This window comes from Genypterus blacodes, unplaced genomic scaffold (assembly GCF_046128005.1).
Source record: "Genypterus blacodes isolate CSIRO-AG114 ecotype Tasmania unplaced genomic scaffold, CSIRO-AGI_Gbla_v1 ptg000040l_1, whole genome shotgun sequence".
Lineage (NCBI taxonomy): Eukaryota > Metazoa > Chordata > Actinopteri > Ophidiiformes > Ophidiidae > Genypterus > Genypterus blacodes.
In genome coordinates, this window is record NW_027466853.1 from 923,032 (window position 1) to 944,142 (window position 21,111).

The window sequence follows — 21,111 nt, forward strand, 5'->3', positions numbered from 1 at the left end:
AGGCATTGAAACTGGAAGATGATGCTGATGAAATGCTTCTGGTTGATGGACAACAATCTACAACAGGTATTGATTAGAGTTTCCAGGGTTTCAATGGAAACATCAATAGAGGCTTGCTCGTTGTGTCAGAGAAAGATGCCAGCGTTGTTAAGTTTACAAACAAATTGTGACAGATCCATGACATGCAATCAAGTATACGGCTAGAGGAGAATTTTACTTTACTGTACTGACAAATGCATTTTCAGATTCATGACCTTTAGTCACATTGTAGGCTGCAAATGAAAATATAAAATAAAACATCTTGCTTGAAAACAATTGGATTATGATATGTTCCCCTTCAGCTTAGTTTAAATGGAAGCTTCTCCATAAAGGTCTAAGTGTGGCCGTGCATTACTACATAACGTGATGGTGCATTAGTATTGGTGTCTGGCACAGCTCAGAAACAGGAACCTGGCTGCACCTGATCCTGATGCACTTCCCGTCTCTTCGTGAAATCAATTAGATCCTTTGCGAATCATGATGTTCACGTGTTATTTTTACGAACACATGAAGCCGCCTCTCCTCTACCATATAAAGCAGAGAAGTAAACACGCTGATCTGAGCAGTGAGCACACATCCTGAGCTGATTCAGAGCTCGGAACACATGCAGTTTGTGTAGCACTGTTCAGAATGAAAATAGTCTGATCTGTGGCACAAGTAGGCAAAATTATTGATGTTGTCGTTGCTTTCTTGTAATGAGCTTGCAGGAGGGGATGGTGATGGTTTCCGCAGCAGCCTGAGGCCACTCGGTGGTTCGGTTTAGGTCTGCGAGCGATCCGAGCGGGCGGACACTCGGTTCTGCAGCGCCATGATTCCCTGCAAAGAGTTAATTGCCTTGATGTGACCTGATTTATTGACATGCGAGTCAAAAAGTGAAGAAACACAATGATCTTCATGAATGGTTTACTCTGCCATCCTGGAGTATAAGAGATGCAGCGTTAGACGCGTTAAGTTGGCACAATAAAACCGGAATCATTGTCGCTGTCCCTTCAAAGTAATGCAGATTTATGGTCGCGTAAGTATGTATTGTGTTTTATGAGGTTGTAGGTGACATAAAGTAAACGGTGATTGGATACTAGCTATTAGGAGTAAGACTTATACTTATACACCCTGTCCCATTTCAGATATAGTCTATTAATTGATTTGAATGATTGATTTGTTTGTTTGTTTACTATGTACAAAATGCAATATGAAGCACTATTTGGGGAATTTGTTTTCTTCTGAAAATGTTGATAATTTCATTGTGTTATGTCTAGAATCACTAATTCACAGTGTAGTTTTTATCACTTCTAATGAGTATCAATAATTTTGTACAGGCCATTTTCATTTGGTTTATTATTTAAAATAATATGTTAGATCAGTAATCAAAGTGTCTGCTCTATTAAATATGGAATAATAAATGCCGGGTGCTGATTACTTTGGTCAGATTCAAGGTGTTTCAGAAAAAAATGTTTTTTTTTGTTCTTATTTTAAGGGAACCAACCCTTTTAGCCAAGTATGTATGCATATCTTTGTACATACACACACTTTTACCACTCACCGACACCGCAGTGGCACCCTGAGCATGCAGTTGCTGTTATTCATTTCCATTTTTGCATGAACCAAAGGTTACTACCAAATGATAGTTGATGTTAATGGTCTATCAAGATAATTAGGCTAAACGTGTATCATGTCAAAGTTACCTGCACTGTTGATAACAGAGCTCACTTAAGTTACTCCAAACAGTTACTTTATATTTGAGTGCCAATGCACAAGTATTCAAATGTCAGGACAATCCGAATCAAATGGAAATGAGTTCAAGATCAGGACACATTGATATGTTGACAAGACAAAACAAAATGACCCTGCAATCTGGCACCAACGCAATGGTTGATTTGCCAGTACTCATTTGTTTGTCAGTATCAGGAAGTCCTCCTCCTCCCTCCGTCCTCCTCAACCACCTGTTAGGCTGTCTCCCATGTGGACCAGGTTCTTGTACACAAGCCTGGTCACTTGGTAGTGATGTTCAGTAAATGCTTTTCTTACCTGCATTTTGCAAACTGCCACTATGTGCTACATTCTTTATGTGGCCTCTTTGCACAGCCTGCAGCTTGGGTGCTGCCTGCTTCGGTGCACCCCTGCCTGGCCTGATTCTCACTGCCTGTTTTTGTGCTATGGTCACAGCCTCATCTTACCCCAGGAGAAGGCTGTGTAGAGCTGCATGGCCCTGAGCAAACACAGGCTGAGGAAAGTAGATGCTAGCTCCTTCATTCTCTAGACCCCTGTCCTTTGTTAAAGATTATTGCAAAAGCCAGCCAGCCAGGGAACTTCTGCCTGTTAAAAGAAGGGTGGTTCCACTCATGTACCCCACTACTATGCAAATAGAAAATAAAACTGCCAATTGTATTTAAATGAAATGAAAAGAACCCTATGCAAATGCAGGAACCTTAAACTAATGTTTTTTTTTTGCCAAGTTTGGAGGAGATTGGAGTGATATGGCTTAGTGGGTTAATTTTACTTAATAGTTTAAGATTCATGACTTGACTTGGCTTTATCAGGATTTACCTGTGACATGCCTGTCTCGAGTATGGACTTGACTGGGGGGAATTGAGGTCCATGTCCGGAGGCTTACTTGTGAACTTGCAAAACAATAACAACGTGCCAACGGGTAAGCCTGGCCTCGTCGAAGAGCTCTATTTTGAAATTGACCGGAAGTTGTATAAGGAGTCCACGTGTCTTGACAGTGGAGCAGTACCGTGTCGTCTGCGGAAAACAGTGGCGAGCAAACAGCCACACAGCCAGCCAGGTGCGGGAGATTGGGAGGCTGACTTTCCATGAGCCATGTTCGATTTACAACAGACCGAAGCTGAACATGTACGCAGTCGTGTTTAAGGATGACCGATGACACCTTAACGGGAATGGCTCGCACCTAAAAGGAGACTGGAAAACTGGATGAACAGACGGTAAACGGACCCAGCAGTATTGATTCTATACTGTATATACAAATGTGTTTTACCGCATCTGGACAGTTGAGGACTAAAATTACAATTTCCAACCGAAAAGCTGAATGGGAATGAGATGACACGTACGCCATGACTATCGAAAGTGAAAATCCTGTTTCAGCAGCATCTGTGTTAGGCTTCCAGATGCTAAAGCAGCCATTTGAAGCAGTTTGTTGGGTGATAAGTGGCGTATTCGGCTCTACGTTGCTTCTCTCTCTTCTATCTCCGCACCGCGATTTGCTGCTTGTACACAGTAATCATCGTGAGAACATGTCCCGACACTGTGGACGGATTTTTCGTTTGATTTTGTTGTCAGAACTCCTGTATTTACATTGTTCAGATGGAGCGCAACATGTCGCTAGGAAGGCCTACCACACACATACACAGACACACACACACAGACACACACAGACACACACACACGCTCCTGTGTGCACACCACGACGGTAAATAACAGACACTTTAGTTTGCACGATTGCCGGCATAACGGTTAAGATTTCCTCATTTACATTTTAGCTACGACGTAGAAATAATCCGCCATAAAAATCTGTTAAATTTAATCTAATCTGACATTTAAATTTTCATATTTCCTGGTTGTAGTTGCTTATCAATGTTTCAACAAAATGTAAATGTAAATATGTCGGTCTGACCAACAGAAGATATCACTTTGGACTCATGTTTACCAGAACAAAAAGCCTTTTAGATATAAAAGATATGTAAATTCTTAGTTGTCTTTCTGCCAGCAGTTATAACTTCTACACGGATGTTGATATGATGTTTGTTCATAGAGCAGAGGGTGAGCAGAATGATTGTACTGTAGTCTAACCCGATTGTCAAGTTTTGCAGATCGCAGAACAAACACATCTGTGTTTAATCCTGAAGGTAATTTCCTCGTCATGTCTCCTTTTGATTTAGGTCATGTAAGGTGTGACAATGGGAGCGCCAAACAAGATGGACCAACCCAGAGGAATGGAAACAGAGGACGCCATGGAAACATAATATGTGTTGGCACACCCTGGATGACTTTACCATGGACTCTGACATGGCACACAGATATGGAGTACACATTTGGGAAAGCACCGGTGAAACCGTCTCATTCATAAAACAGCTGGATGGTGAAACAAGAAGTGGGTATTCTCAGTAAGACCGCACTGATGTGTCCGCCTGCTCAACCTGTGCAGATGACACGGTGTTAACTCAGTCAGAACACGTCATTAAGAGTGACAATCAGCACAACCATGTAAGAAGATACATGACCGGTTTTCAGGGACTGACAATCAAGACACTACTTGTGATTCATGACACGTACTGTATGTGGCCTCTCAGGGTGAATGGGTGGTTACTGAGCAGAACAGAAAGAATCAGATGATAGGACCCAATGTCTGCCCGAAGGTTCAGAGTCCTGTAGGACAACAAACGGGCGTCCATTTATTATTTAATTAAAGCGAAAGACAACAAGGCCAACCAGTAAATGTTCAATATGCCTCGGAACCGGGCCTTTTCCGAGCCGGAGTACTCGGCGGAGTATTCGGCAGATTGCTCGGTGACCCTGCCGTCTGACCCCGGGCAGGCGGTGGGGAGGACACATGAAGTCACGGTCCGGAGCTCAGGATGCTGCCTCTGCCTGCCACGTTTCATGCGCCTCACCTTCGCGCCCGAGTCGCTGGAGAACCTCTACCAGACCTACTTCAGACGGCAGAGACACGAAACGCTGCTGGTGCTGGTGGTGTTCGCTGCCCTCTTTGACAGCTACATCATCGTCATGTGCGCTGTGGTCTACACCAGCGACAAGCTGGCCTCCGTGGTGGTGGCCTCAGTGGGACTGGTGGCAGATATCGTCCTCTACCTTCTGTGCCGATTCGAGCTGCTGCCGGACCGGATCTCTCGGCGGGTTGTGCCCTACGCACTGTGGGTTCTCATAGCAGCGCAGATATTTTGCTACCTAGGTCTGAACTACGCTCGCTTCCACCAAGCCAGTGACACTGTAGGCTGGCAGGCTTTCTTCAGCTTCTCCTTTTTCCTCACACTGCCTTTGAGGTTGACACCAATTGTGCTCATCACTACTGTGTCCTGTGGGGTCCACACTCTGGTTCTGGGTGTCACCATTGCCCAGCAGCAGCAGGAGGACATCCAGGGGGCAGCACTGGGCAAACAGGTGAGAGCGGAACAGGAAATACAGTAGGGGACTCCTGATCCCATTGTTGAATACTGCATAAAGCTGCAGTTCAGTTCTTAAGGTTACTGTGATTCAAGTCAGTTCTATTATGGAGCTTTGACATTGTGAACAAATGAATAAAGATACAGAAATATAGGTATATTCCAGGATAATGTATGTGTGTGTTGGTGTATTTTAGTGTGTTTTATGATGACCCCTAATTGTTGCCTCATATCTTTTTTGACAAGCTTCTGGCCAATATTGTGATATATGTGTGTGCCATCACCGTGGGGGTCATGTCATACTACATGGCTGACCGCAAGCATCGTAAGGCTTTCCTGGAGGCCAGACAGTCCCTGGAGGTCAAACTCAACCTGGAGGAGCAGAGCCAGCAACAGGTGAGGTGGGCAGCAAAGGGGTTTGGTTCCTGTTATGAATGAAAACTGGTGTTTTGTATGTGTGAGAGCAAGTTGTGCACAGTGACCCCCCCTTCCAACTGACATCAACACAGGGTTGTAGTGAGAGATCCAAATATTTTCAAGAAAGATGACTTAGTAAGGGAGCAGATGAGGGGTAGCCTCAACGAGAGAGGGTGAGGCTAAGATGAAAACAACAATAGTGGTGGGCTAAACTTCCAGAATGCTAATTGTGAAGCACGGGCTGCTGGGAGATGAGGGCCACCAACCAGGTAAAAAGCTTCTGGTTGCTGCTGATTACCATGGTAACTGCCCTCTAGAGATTGTGTCTGTCTGCTGTAATCACACAGTCAACTTGCTTAGCCTGTTCGCCCCCCACCACCCACCAGCCAACAGTTATGATAATGATATTAAAGCTCAGCACTCGGTGATTACAACTAGATCTCCGTTTGCATTTAAAAAATGTACTGATCAAGTGCACGACTGTGTTTTATTTACATAGAACATACGTGTGTGTTGACTGACAGTTTGAGGCCATTTAGCTCCCGGCCCAATGTAATCCATTTATTTATTGACACCACAAATGACTGTAGTGACTTTACAAGTGAACTGCTCTACATGTAAGCACTCGGCAGACTCTGTAAATTTGCTACGCATGAAAATTCACTCATTTGTAGTCATAATAGTTGAAAGTTTGGGCCAGAGCCTTCAGTATGCAAACAATATTTTCCCATAATGTCACACATTGTGGCGTTGTTACGTATGAGTGCTAACGTGGTATTACTGTTACACAGTATTTCTCAGCCAAACCGTTTCGCCTTTTGGATTAGTGATTGTATCAGATCAGTAGTAGCAATAATGCAAAATATGTCAATTATGAATGTATCTGGTTACATTTTTGCTTGGTTGATTTATATAAAAAAAAAAAAAAAAAAAAAAAACGAAAAAAGCATTGGTTTGGATCTTAGTGCCTCACACAGGATTGGATTTGGATTCTTCTCTAAGTGTTTGATTTTGGTGAATCGCCAACGAGGTGGAGCTGAAAGGAAAACCTGTTGAGTATTTAAAACACAAAGACGAGCAACTGTCAGGACAAAGTGCAACTAGTTACCAAACCTGCCGGAGCACAGGAAGCTGTGTGTGTGTGTGTGTGTGTGTGTGTGTGTGTGTGTGTGTGTGTGTGTGTGTGTGTGTGTGTGTGTGTGTGTGTGTGTGTGTGTGTGTGTGTGTGTGTGTGTGTGTGTGTGTGTGTGTGTGTGTGTGTGTGTGTGTGTGTGTGTGTGTGTGTGTGTGTGTGTGTGTGTGTGTGTGTGTGTGTGTGTGTGTGTGTGTGTGTGTGTGTGTGTGTGTGTGTGTGTGTGTGTGTGTGTGTGGAGGAAATAACAAATGTACTCCAAGAAAAATTACACTCCCACTCTCCAGATACCATGTTGTAGGACATTTGTGATTTCTCCTGCAAACCCAACTCATTACGAAAGATGTGGATGTCATTTGTTTCTATGCATACAGTATATCACTATTCATCTCATAAAGCCAAACATTACTGATCACCGCTCAGGTCTGCTTTAACATCCCAAGATCAAATTGCTGCTAATGACTAAAGAAGAAGAGATGTTACTGGAGTTTTTCACCTTTCATCTCTCTAGACAAAACACTGAATATGAGTTCTGACTGGATCTCCACCGTTGTCCCTGGCGGCTTTGGACAATGAGTCTATAATAAATAACTAGATTATAGGTGATATACGGAGTTTGAGAACACTCACAGGGTCAGGTGATATTAGATTGGAAGTACTGCATCTTGTGCTCACTATAAATGTTGGACATGTCCCCTCCCCAGGAACGTTTGCTGCTGTCCATCCTTCCAAAGCACATAGCTGATGAGATGCTCCAGGACATGAAGAAAGAGCCCAGTCAGAAAGAGATGCAGCAGTTCAACACCATGTACATGTACAGACACGAAAATGTCAGGTAACTTGCCTCATATTTACATTCAGGGCAGAGATCTTTTCTGTTTATTGTGTTGCTGCTTTGTGTTTTCCCAGCATGTTTCCTTAAAGGATAATGGCTCGCACATGTGTAATGTCAGCAACAATAGCTCGGCAAAGCAGTAGGCCACACAAGCTGAGACAGCAGGTGATTGCTGTCCTCAGCTGCATCACTTCCAAACAGCTTATCTGTTCATCAGGTGCCTTGTTACATGAGGAGCAGTACACAAGCTTAACACGGCCATGTGCACTGTGCAGACTCCTGACCTCAAACCCGCACAGTGTGACACGGAACAATGTCTTAATAGCCCCAAATTAATGATGTAATGATGTTAAGGCTGAAAGGAAGCAAAATCCCTGCAGCATGTATAGAAGATCAGATCAAACCATTCAAATATCCCGACAAATACAGTTTAAAAACATCACCCAGATTTCATACTGATGGAATTATATGTCAGGCTGAAACGGGCTTTAGTTTTTGTATAAATATAATTCCATTAGGAGGAGCTGCTGCCTAGAACCTAGAGCACTCTGCATATGGTTCATATCAGGATTTTCAAAGTTACATTTTGTAGCTTTAACCAACAATATACTGCATTAATATAACTTAAAAGGCAAACATTATACATTTATGATTAAAGGGAACCTCATTTGTGATGCTTCACCCCCATAGTGTCTTTTCAATGATCAGTGTAAATATCCTTATAAATGACCCAACAGATAATCTCACTTCAGCTTAGTACTGTGGGCTGTAGGCTGCTCTCCCTGTTCAGTCTGTGGTTGCTATGTTATGTATTTGATTATTAGTTAACTTATCTTATTCATTGTCATGTTGGAAATAAAGGCCAAACACTGCAGCACCAGTATACTGTAGAGTGCAGTGTAATGTTGTGATTATGGAATGATAGTGATGTATTTCTCTCTGTTGTCTCTTGTTGCTGTGCAGTATATTATTTGCAGACATAGTCGGCTTCACCCAGCTGTCATCGTCCTGCAGTGCTCACGAGCTGGTCAAGCTGCTCAATGAGCTTTTTGCTCGCTTTGACAAACTGGCTGCAGTAAGTCTTAACTATTACCTAACTGCCTTATGATACTTACATGTTCCCAGTGATACATTTTAATCATATTTGTGTATTAATCTTCCATTTCTATTTCTACATCATGATGTATCATTTGCATGCATGAAAAGAGGGAAGGTTTTATAATGGAATGACAGAATGAAGCCTGAAATTTAGACCCCATGTTTCACACAGTGGACTCGCATTTGAAAAGGAGAATAAGTAATTTACTCCACAGAACATGTATTGGAAAATTGGATTTACTTGGCAGTAAGTGAAGAAACCCTTGTGGCCACAAAACACTGTTGCATCCTCTTCCTCCTGAATAGTTAGAGACCTTGCCTGTGTGTGTCTTTGGAGTGGCCACTGGTGACCTTTGATTGAAAACACATAATCTGTGGTGCAACATGTTTAATCTATTTAGATCATTGATTACATTAGCACATTTCATGTACATAACAAAATATCATCTTTTTTGTCAGAAATATCACCAGTTGCGGATTAAGATTCTGGGAGACTGCTACTATTGTATCTGTGGACTGCCAGACTACAGGGAGAACCACGCTGCATGCTCTATCATGATGGGCCTGGCCATGGTAGAGGCCATCTCGTGAGTAGAGGGATGAAGTGAATGAATGTATTGCATCCGTGCAGATTGCATTTTACCGGGCTACTTATGAGCTCTGATCACAACTTGGAGCCTGGTTCTGTTTGTCTGTCTCTGTATTTGTTAGCTCCTTTCTGTGTGGATATCTGTGAGGTTGGCTGAGTGGGTTGGTGATTTAAAGTAAGTAAGTAAGCTGTCTTCCCTGCTGATGTTTGTGTTTTGGTTGCTTTGTTAACCAACAACAGGTATGTCCGTGAGAAAACGCAGACAGACGTTGACATGCGAGTTGGAGTACACAGTGGTACGGTCCTTGGGGGAGTCCTGGGTCAGAAACGTTGGCAGTACGATGTCTGGTCCACCGACGTCACTGTGGCCAACAAAATGGAGGCAGGAGGAATACCTGGGTAATACTTCTATTTCCAACAAAAGATAAAATATGTCTATAAGGAATTAGCATGAAGTGAAAACCACACAATTCAGAGCAATATGCAGTCCTGAGTATCCTGATAATAAATCACAGAATTGTTTCCAATGCTATTTGGTGGACCCACTCTTGTGTCTGAACTTTGACCCCTCTCTTTGCCTGGACCAGTCGTGTCCATATCTCACAGAGCACCATGGAGTGTCTTCATGGGGAGTTTGACGTGGAGCCGGGAAATGGAGGTGACCGCTGTGACTACCTGAGAGAAAGAGGGATTGAGACTTTCCTCGTGATCGTACCCAAAGGACCTGTGGGCAAGAATGGCATCAGCGGTGTGGTGAGTGACTTAAATGATCACCATAAACAGAAAAGAAAAGCTGGATGCTTAAGGGGAATTCCAGGTTACCTGAAATAAAGACCCTATCCCAGACTGTCCATTGAATTGGAATGGATAGGACAGGGAGATAGTTACTGTCCTTGCCTAGAGACCTCATGAACAAAGAGGCAGATTGGTAAACAACATAGAACATCTGCCCTACTCTGCTAAATCCACTGCAACATCACAAACATTTGACATTAAAACACAAAACAGCTAAAGTAGCAAAGCAAATTTGGGGTGCAGTTATTGAATGTGTATTTGTGAATGTACCACAGCCCAGTTCAATCAGACACAACCATGCAGCTCTGATAACGGATTTATATACCAGAGATATGTTGTGAATAACCAATTTTGAGACTTAGACAGTCATGTTTTAACACCTTATTTATAGACTCATTGTCACTAATTACTTGTTAACTGCTTGTTTCCCATTAGAAGCTGTCTGTAACCTCTTCCAATGGAAATTCCCCACTGTTAATCAATACCACTGAATGCAATGGTACTGTTAACACAGCTTGCACCACTCCAGAGGAGCCAGAGGAGCTGGACACAAGGGTAAAACACAAGCTATAGAACAAATATACTTAATATAATGGAATTAGATGCTATTTCATCGCGTGTCCTCCCATTTCTTGTTCTCCCAGGTGGTAAATCCGTCCTTCCCGAACCCTCGGCGAAGGTTGCGTCTCCGGGACTTGGCCGAAAGGGTGATTGATGCTCAGGAGAATGAACAAGAGCTTAACAAATTGCTCAACGAAGCTCTGCTAGAAAGAGAGACGGTACAAGCGTAAGTCAGAACAATCTTTGCTCATCACTACTTCTTTGTTCAACTGTGGTCATCATGATGACTAGCATCCCACCCTGAGCAGACTAATGAAGTTACGTAATATGGCCAAAGGTATGTGGACAGCCCGTCTAATTATTCAGCTCAGGTTTTACACCCACACCCATTGTTAACAGATGCATGCAATCACGCACTTCTCCATGCAATCTTCCAAGCCAAACATAGGCAGTAGAATGTGTCATACTAAACAGCTCAGTGCTCTGATTGGAGGCCTTTACCTTTGCCACAAGTCGCTGATTATGAGCCAGGCCTTCCTGTCCAGCATTAGTGCCTAACCTCACAAATGCTCTCTTGGCTGAATGGGCACAAAGTCCCACAGACACTCTAAAATCTTGTGGAAAGCTTTCCCAGAAGAGTGAAGGCAGTTATAGACACATGGCGGGGGGTAACTCTGTGGTAATGGCCACAGTTTGGGAATGGGACTTCCCTGTCCAACAAGCTCATATAGGTGTGATGATCAGGTGTCTATATACTTTTGGCTATATAGTGTATGTCATTTGCAGATATGATTTACTTGAAAAATGTTGGGGTGGTTGTGTCTCCAACACTTAAGTTCCATGTTTTCCTCATCTGTCCAGTTCATGTTTCTTACAGATTTCATGCCGGAGCAAAGCCCACCTCCCATGGAAGTGCTGACGATGTAATTGGCAAAAAGTAGTGCACAATTGTGACTTAATTGATAATAAATCTTGAAGCAGACAATTTTAGGTCATATTCAGAGACGTATAATTGTGTACCTCCATAGTTGCACTTCAGACTCACTTGAGCACTTCTTGGGTCGCTGTCTGACATTCATGTTGCTCGCAGTGTAGCATATTCCTGTCCTGAGTTTTCCCCGCTGACACAAGATCACAAAAGGATTTCATTCTCACAAGTAGGAAGTGCCGATATACCTTCATTATGCACATACTTTACATTGTCATTTGGCGTGCACAACAGTGCTGCAGTAAGGGAGAGTAGAAATGGATCACCGTGTTTATTTCACATTAAATCATTGTCGAGATTTCAAAATGGACACCTAAATAGAAATCTCTTTCTCTCTCGCTCTCCTGCTCTCTCGCTCTCTTGCTCTCTCATATCAGTCTGAAGGGGAAACGTACCAACCGACTCTCCCTGAGGTTCGTCGATCCCGACCTGGAGACTCGTTATTCAGTGGAGAAGGAGAAGCAGAGTGGTGCGGCCTTCTGCTGCTCCTGTGTGGTTCTGCTCTTCACTGCAGCTATGGAGGCACTCATAGACCCTAGGTGAGTTCACACTGCCACTATTGTTCTCCCTACACAGTTTGATATGTATTTGAGCATGATAATATGTTTGTATAATATGATTTACATTATAATAATATGACATCTTCTGTGGTTAATGGGCTTTTCTAGCATTTTTGCTTGGTTTTACTTAAAAATGGAAATAAGCTTGTGACTTAAGTTTGTACGATCCACATCCAGCTTGTATAGGTGTATAAGCCAACTTTTAAGAGGACAGAATGGACAGCGTAAGTCTCACCTGATATGCTATGATTTGTCCCTTTTTAGTCTGAAGAAAGTCGGGCATGCAGTCTTTGTAATTTATACCACAAACATTCAACATTTAAACAAGCTGTCTTGTGAAAGTAGTTACTTTACAGTCATGTCCTGTTTCATTTCCCCTTTGGTTTGGTTTCACACAGTAGAAGCAGATGCTGAATGTGATTTCAAGACAAACTGCATGCTGCCTCACATGATTTGAATGTCGGTCTTCTGCCCTAAACAGGAGATTGATGACACAAACATTTAACCATACAGTACAGTGCATACTGCGTGCATTGTATTGCAGAGTTTGAGCTGTAATGTACTGAGCAGCAGACTCCAGTATGGTGTTAAAGATCATACAATACATAACGCTTAATGTTATTAAAGCTGATGCATCACAGCAGCGGAGGCAGCAGGATGAGCACACAGTGGGAGAGCCGTGAGATTCTGGGTCATAGTTAAGCACCAGGATAGTGTCAGTGGTGAGTTTTCTCAGAGGGAATGAAGGCAGCTGATCAACCGATAAGAACACTGAGATCACATTCAATGAAGCCTTTGATGTTGGATAAAATGTTGTTGTTGATTTGAATCAATGCAGTTTATTCATCTCCGGATTTGTCTCACATAACATGTTTATTTCTTGCTGTGTTCATGTGTTGTGGAACAGGCTGATGACAAACTATGTCACTTTTGCTGTGGGAGAAGTCCTGCTGCTCATCCTGACAATCTGCTCTCTGGCTGCCATTTTCCCTAGAGTGAGTTAGTGCACCGCAATAACACTCACACTCACACAGACATGTACACACATGTTTTTGAAGGTCACGCTAACATTGTTCACATCTTCCTCTTTTCTCATGAACGTGTGTGTGTGTGTGTGTGTGTGTGTGTGTGTGTGTGTGTGTGTGTGTGTGTGTGTGTGTGTGTGTGTGTGTGTGTGTGTGTGTGTGTGTGTGTGTGTGTGTGTGTGTGTGTGTGTGTGTGTGTGTGTGTGTGTGTGTGTGTGTGTGTGTGTGTGTGTGTGTGTGCGAGGTCTTGGTATAATAATAAATATGCTCATATATCAGTGACCTCTAATGGCGGCAGCAGAAAATCGCTGACTTTAACTGAGACAGTCTTTGTTTTAGGTTTTTCCTAAGAAGCTGGTGTCTTTTTCAACCTGGATAGACCACACACGCTGGGCTCGAAACACCTGGGCCATGACAGCCATCTTCATCCTCACCATGGCTGATATTGTGGATATGGTGAGGCATCTCTTCTTCTTTTTTTTCACCAGATGGTTTGGTTGGGGTTTTATTCCTTCTATGCATACAATTTGCTTGGAAAATACAATTTAATGACGAGTAAAAATTGATGATCACACATGATCACAAAACGCAAATATCCGTATCCTTCAACCATGGACTCTCCACAGGTATTTTGGCACACAAAGTTATTGATTTGCTTTATTTGAGTTGATGCACGCATTTTCTCCTCCACAAGTTTAGTATTCATAATGATTGCTTTTTTTAGTAGCATACTGTAGAAACCCTGCAACAATGAATTTGAAGTGTATCCTGAATGACAATTGTATAGGCTTTAAAGCAATAGTTTGGAATTTTACACAAACTTGTATTTGCAGTGTCTTGTAAGTGTAACAGATATTCCAAGTTTGATCCCTCAACCCAGCAGTGACCCAAAACTAAACAAGGATGCTGTATGAGACTGAGAAAGTTTATCTGTGATCCTTACAACCCCCTGGCTCACTAAAAAGCAGAACTACTTGTTCTGATACAGATGGTGCATTCAAATTAGATAACAAACTTACTACTTTTGTCAATAAGAAATTTGAATTTGTCTAATATTTGTGCTAAACTTGGCTGTCTCTGTGTTCGGCATAAAGATGAAGCTGATATCAATATTATTATAAGACTCTGATGAAGACAAACTAGCACTTCTCTCTCTAAGTACCGATAGCCAGCATCATTGACCAGCAGTTGGTCATCATCCTCACACTCCGAGCCTATATTGGTGAAGGGTTTTTCCTCGTTGAGTGTATTTAGTGAAGAGATAACATGCAGTTAGTGTAACATCAAAGTTTTTTACAGGAGGGGACGATTAAAAAAACATATTGCACTCTTGTGGAATGACCTATTAACTCAGCCTTGATTTCCCATATGTCCTGTCCTCTCTCTGTTATCCAGCTGAGTTGTGTGCCGGGGGTCCTTGATTCAGGCAGCACCACAGCAGCACCCTCCTCCTCCTCCTCTTCCTCTTGGTCTGGTATTGACGGCTGCCTGGACAACCCCAAGTATTACAGCTACATCGCTGTGCTGGCACTTATGGCCACCACCATGCTGGTTCAGGTCAGTCACATGGTCAAGCTCACGCTGATGCTGCTCATCACTGTGGCGACTGGCATTGTCAACATCTACAGCTGGAGGGAAATCTTTGACCACTATGACTTGGCTCGCTTCCAAGACTACAGGTGAGGGCTGTTGAGTGATGTGTCACTTTCAAATTATACTCATGAAATGTAAGGATGACTTTTCAGCAAACTTCTGAGATGACAAGATCCACGATGTCTGTCATGTTCTGTCCATATGTGATCTGGTCACATCATTCACAAAGTTTACATGCACATCACAACTTAGGTTATATTCCTATTAAGGCTGTTTGTCAAATGTCAAACAACAGCATAATTGGATTGATATTGGCATTAACTTATGTGACCTACTTTGCTCTGACTAACTGACCTAGACTGTGATGTTGACATGTAATTGGAGTCACATCCTCATTTCCTCACTTCTGTGTTTCCTCATACTGTGATGACAGAATACACTTTTGTAGTTAACCTCATAAGTTCCATCCACGTATCTTGAGTATTCACTTTATCATTTATATAAAACAAATCTTTATCGTTTATTCCACTACATGTCTGACAAACTATATCCTTTTAGTTTACTTTTTTCAATAGTTCATTACTTGCCCTAAAATACATTCTATAAAAGATAATGGTGTTTAAACATGGGCACTGCATAGTGTTGAATGCAGTCTGTGATGATTGTATTCATGTGATTCATCTTGGCAATAATTATTATTAATTTATAGGTTTAAACACTTCTGTCTGTGTGAACACAACTGTGAACTTCACATGCTCAGCATTGATCAATGATCTTCTTTGCAGGTCGTACCTTGTTCCCTCCAAGTACACAATGACAATTATGATCTTCATTATGATGGTCAGCTTCTATTACTTCTCACGCCATGTAAGTTGATGACTGTTTGCTGCGTTTTAATGTATGAAGTTGACATAATACAGGAACTTCTTATCTGATCTGGGAAGTTTGAAAAAGCCACTGCAGCTTGCTGTGGTTTTTAGACTGTGCCTGTAACTAGAGCTCCAATCAGAAGTCCAATGCTAAATGCACACGACAATCATCAACACAGAGGACTCTTTCAACTGAATTTTTTTTATCATCACTCTTTTCTTATGGCTGTCAAACTGCTTTTTGTAGCTACAAAACTATTTTTTCATCTTGTCTGAAGATTTTTTGTCACTGACATAGTTTTAGTTATGTGCCTGTTATGCAGTTTAGTGTGGATCTCTCCTGTCCTCACTCTTCTCTATTGCATTGTGTTACTTGTTGGTGTTGGTCTCTGGAAGTACAAACCCAAATGCCCAAAAACCTATGTAAATTTGAAGTACAAAACAGAAAGCAGTGATAAGCAGTGATTCTCTTTTACCTATACTTAATTGAAATAAGGAAAGTACAAGATACCATCAACTATTTCAATATTTTGTAAATATACACTCATTCACTCAAAACATTTGGGGTGGGGGAAGTCTGCATCAGAAATGAACTGAACCACAGTGGAAACTTGTACTGTGGTCTGACGAGTTGACCTTTCAGATTGTTTCCAAGGTAAGTTACATCAAACAAGTCGACTTAATTATGAAAGCTTATGCTTCACCCCTGTGAAATCATTATCAGGGTCATTGATACTCCTGATTAGTCCACCTGGCTGCCGTAAAGATAGTGGTTGGAGTCCCCTGTGGCCAGGTGGGGACGACTATCATTGTGGGGTCTCCTTTCTGATGTAACAATGTAGGCTGGATGGTTGTTAAGTCTCCTGGGCAGAGATGAAAGAACAGCATTGTAAGTGGGTAGACCTCCTCCTCTGTTCAACGACTGTTTCTCTATTTTCATGTATGTATGAGAGAGGAGGGCAATCTCCTCAGGATATAACTCAGCAGTTTACCTACACTTGAAAGACAAAGGACACCCTTTGGAGGACAACAATGCAAACCTCCTGGCTAGGGAAGGCAGATGGTTTGAAATAGGTGTAAAAGACAATCTGTGAGAAAATAGAGAGCTTTATCAGCAACGCCCCTGCTTATTTCAGCAAGACAATGCCAAGCCACATTCTGTCATGTCACATATCAAGCAAGAATGTGACAAAGATTCTACTTCCAAAACCACAACAATGAGCTGTTGTGCTCAGTTCCCAACGATTGCTGGGAAGGTGAAGGGTAACACAGTGGAAAAGATGCCTCTGCCCTAACAACAACAACAACAACAACGAAATGTGTTGCAGGCATCGCATTTAGAATGAGTGTATCTTTACAAAAACAATTAAGTTGATCTATTAACATGTTATATGAAAATATCTATCAGTATTTCAATTCAATGTGGGTAAGAGAGAATTTTGAAATCACTGCTTTGTGTTTTTATTTGCATTTTACACAGAGTCAAATTGTTTGCATTTGGGGTTTGTGCATGAGCCCACCACGTTGCGATTGGCATGCTTAAGTTACAATTAAATAACCAGTTGTTGATCGTCAGAGCTTCGCAGACACGTGCATATTTCCCCAAATGTGTATGTAATTTTTAATACTTATTAATGTCTATCAATACCTAAAGCACTAAATATTATTATAGGAAGTTACTGTCAACGACTCACATTGTACATTGATCTGTACATTAATTGTTGTGTTTATACCTGACCCATGTTGTAGATCCTGTCTGAGGAAGCTCTTGCATTTGAAATACTTACACCAACCCCTGTTGTTCCCTGTAGGTGGAGAAATTAGCACGGACCCTTTTCCTTTGGAAAATCGAAGTCCATGAGCAGAAGGAGAAAGTATATGAAATGAGGCGCTGGAATGAGGCGCTCGTGACCAACATGTTACCTGAACATGTTGCTCGTCACTTTCTGGGTTCAAAGAAAAGGGACGAGGTAAGATGCACACAACCACAGACACAGGATATTACGCTGTGTCAAATTAATAAAGGCTTACATGTTATCCTCATTAAACGGTTGCCATATCCAAAGAAAGTTTCAGTTCGGCTTATTGGAGCTACATATGTGTAATTCTCCACCATGTTCTTCTGCTTTCCTCCAGGAGCTGTACAGTCAGTCCTATGATGAGATTGGAGTCATGTTTGCCTCGATTCCTAACTTCTCTGACTTCTACACAGAGGAGAGCATCAACAATGGAGGGATTGAATGTTTAAGGTTCCTCAATGAGATCATCTCAGATTTTGACAGTGTAAGACTGGTTTGCCTCTCTGCTTCGCCTTTGTTTAATTTTGTGTTTTCCTCTGTGTGTCTAACCTATACAATTACTGAGTATTATCTGTCAACGTAAGGTGAAAAAAGTCATTTGAAACACAAGGCTGTGGTGTTGTTTGCTATAGCTCTGCCTTCCTTATGTGTGTACGTAACCTTTGACCTGTATCCTTGACAGCTTTTGGATGAGCCTCGTTTCCGCTGCATCACCAAAATCAAGACCATCGGGAGCACCTACATGGCAGCATCAGGCGTCACACCTGATGTCAGCAATGGTTACACCTGCGTGAAGGTCAGTGTAGTCACATGACGTGCATGATATTCAAAGAGAACCGCCTCTGTCAGTGCAAAAACAATGACTGCACTACATTTTCAGTGCAGGATAGTCATGATATCATAAATTCCTGTGTTCATTGAACCCTGCCCCTCGCCTGCTTTGCTCCAGCCCCCCCGCATCCCTGAATGGAAGATTTGAAAATAAATCGATAGAGTTTCTGACCAACCTGTCACATTTGAGCCCAATCTGAATGAAAAGCTGTTTGACTTGACACTGTGACAGTTAGACACACAAACAGACATGGTCCCTGTAGGTGGAAATCAGCATGTTAATCAGCTGCGTCATACTGTATGTAAAACAGGCTTAATACTGTTCCCTCTGATGAGACACAGAGGTGCAGAGTGCAGACAGCGATGTTAAAGGTACAGACACAGCACCACTAGAATGCGTGTGCAAGATCAAATCAAAACGTGAAATTTAATGAAACTGTCTAATGGAGTGTGAGCATATGAGTTTGACACACAGGCAAATACATTTTAAACCAATCACCAAGGTTCCATACTGATGAAACGTCTTTGTAGTCTCTTTCAGCTCTGCATGCCTGATATCAGTGTTGAGGATGTGTTGATAACATATACTGTCTGTATTTGTCCTGCTTCATTGATTGGAGCAGAGGGAAGACCTCTCAGACAGAGAGCGCTGGCAGCATTTGGCAGACCTGGCAGACTTTGCTCTCGCGATGAAGGTTACACTCATGAACATCAACTACCAGTCTTTCAACAACTTCATGCTACGTATAGGTCAGTGCTAACCTCTCTCCCCTGTGTAACGGACACTTGTTGTATTTGTGTGCATGTTTTGAACCATGTAGAAATATGAGGGGAAGATCTCTGACAGTAGCTGAAAGGAAATGTACAACTGTAGATTTGTCATTTAACTCAAATTCAATGATTGATTTGTTTGACCTTTTCACATCAAGCACTGCACATAGTATGTTTATAAATCTAATAATCAATCTCTTGTACAAAATTCCGGACGGACAAAGTGTCAAATTCCATTTCAGATAGTGACATTTCTATATTGTTCATGCTCTGGGCCTCGTATGAAACATCTTATATCGTACTTAATTATATTTTGTTCAGTGAGATCATCAGTGCAGTTAAATGCAGCCATTGTTAGGTTGTGACAACATTACTGTGTTTATTTACTGTATTTGTCTTAAATGTAATACTGCCAATAATCTCGTCCAGGTCTGAATAAAGGTGGAGTGCTAGCGGGAGTAATTGGTGCGCGCAAACCACACTACGATATCTGGGGCAACACGGTAAATGTGGCCAGTCGAATGGAGTCTACAGGGGTGATGGGGAACATCCAGGTACTGCCTCTATCATATATTACTACTTTAGACCTGTAGTTTATTTGCTTGTACCAATCAGGAACTAAATTCTTACAATCTTGCTTTTATATCTTAGTTCAGTTGGGATTACAAAAATCCCAACAAACTAACTACAAATAGTATATACAGTTTATCAACAAGTCACATGAGAATGCTCACCCAAGAATTTTTTGATAACTAAACAACATGGGACAAAGAATTATAAGGATTATAAGAATAGTCAGACTTTGGCCCATATATCAACAAATCTATTATGACAGAATGCCTGAATTTGACATAAAAACAGTGAAAACCATGTAGTGAAACCTTCTATGTGAAGGATGTGCTGCTTTCAGGCGGCTGTAGATAAACATTGCAGCCATTTTGAGCACATACTAGTAAGCTACAACCACACACTAACCTTTATCATGTCCAAATGCTGATGTGTTAGGTAGGTTATGAAACATTTCCTGTGGCTAATCAAAGCTGTAGATTACTCAACATTAACCCAGTGTAGAAAATTTAAATCATACATGTATTGTACATGTTTGCCCATGAAACTAATGAGTCTTTGTGTGCCCCAGGTGGTGGAGGACTGCTACAACATCCTGAAGGAGTACGGCTTCCGCTTTGTGAGGAGGGGTCCCATCTTTGTGAAGGGGAAAGGGGAGCTTCTCACATATTTCCTCAAGGGCAGAGAGAAACAAGGCTCATTCATCAATGGCTCCTCTATCACTCTGCCACACCAGGTGGTGGACAGCTGAGACCCAACTGCATACACTCACACATGCACACACACGCGTACACACTGATTGTGCCATTGAGAAAAAGTGAGGCAAAGGAGATATATTTTGGAAGTTTTTTTTCTCTTAACCATGAAATGATACATGGACTCATGTGGACAGAATATTCATAACACCTAAAGCAAATGAAAGCTCCTGAGATCCTTAATCCAGCCCTGTGACAACAAACCATTTAACTACTGAACAGAGAGACGCGCCTTCACTGTCTGTGGTATGGGATGATGAATACATTATGTGCCATAATAAATTGTATTTGAATTTCAGTATGTAATTTTCAAGTTGAAATGTGGAATTTAAAACCTGAATTTGTTGAATAAATTATATTTAAAAGCTGAAAGTAATGATGGTTAATATATTACATTTTATTAATTTCACATATAATGATCTCAATTCATAGTAAACTTTTCTAGTCACATTTGTTGGATTTAGACTGATATTTATTATAACTGGCTCTGTGAAGACCTGATGCTGGGTTTTCCTTATTATTTATAATGGGCAAGTATATAAATGCACAATTCCAAAGATGATCAGTTAACAGTCAACAATAGATTAATTCATGTAGCACATGTGATTGAGGGTACAGATAAATGTTAGTCCCGGTTCTCCCCCCACACAAAAAAAAGATACCTTGAAATGAACAGAGCAGTGTTGGAGTCTTACTTGCCTCACATAATGCAACATGTCTCGTTTTCATTGTATTGATGAAATTGTTAA

The 21,111-nt window shown here is 41.7% G+C and overlaps 1 protein-coding gene across 1 annotated transcript; it reads left to right on the plus strand.

Annotated features, from left to right (window-relative positions):
• Positions 1-2,765: 2,765 nt before the first annotated feature.
• Positions 2,766-20,726, plus strand: adcy3a (adenylate cyclase 3a). The gene is made up of 21 exons (XM_076148464.1): positions 2,766-2,981; positions 3,936-5,175; positions 5,424-5,573; positions 7,431-7,561; positions 8,525-8,636; positions 9,119-9,246; positions 9,489-9,647; positions 9,836-10,001; positions 10,479-10,598; positions 10,688-10,830; positions 11,970-12,131; positions 13,060-13,147; positions 13,517-13,633; positions 14,573-14,856; positions 15,556-15,637; positions 17,451-17,609; positions 17,776-17,922; positions 18,121-18,234; positions 18,893-19,019; positions 19,470-19,594; positions 20,179-20,726. Exons 2-21 carry the CDS (start codon positions 4,492-4,494, stop codon positions 20,356-20,358), a joined length of 3,378 nt encoding a protein of 1,125 aa, XP_076004579.1. The 5' UTR covers positions 2,766-2,981; positions 3,936-4,491; the 3' UTR covers positions 20,359-20,726.
• Positions 20,727-21,111: the final 385 nt, after the last annotated feature.

Coding starts and splice junctions, on each gene's coding strand:
- adcy3a (XM_076148464.1), top strand. CDS start 4,492: ATGTTCAATATGCCTCGGAACCGGGCCTTTTCCGAGCCGGAGTACTCG. Junction 7,562..8,524: donor TACAGACACGAAAATGTCAG/GTAACTTGCCTC, acceptor GTTGCTGTGCAG/TATATTATTTGCAGACATAG. Junction 9,648..9,835: donor GAGGCAGGAGGAATACCTGG/GTAATACTTCTA, acceptor TGCCTGGACCAG/TCGTGTCCATATCTCACAGA.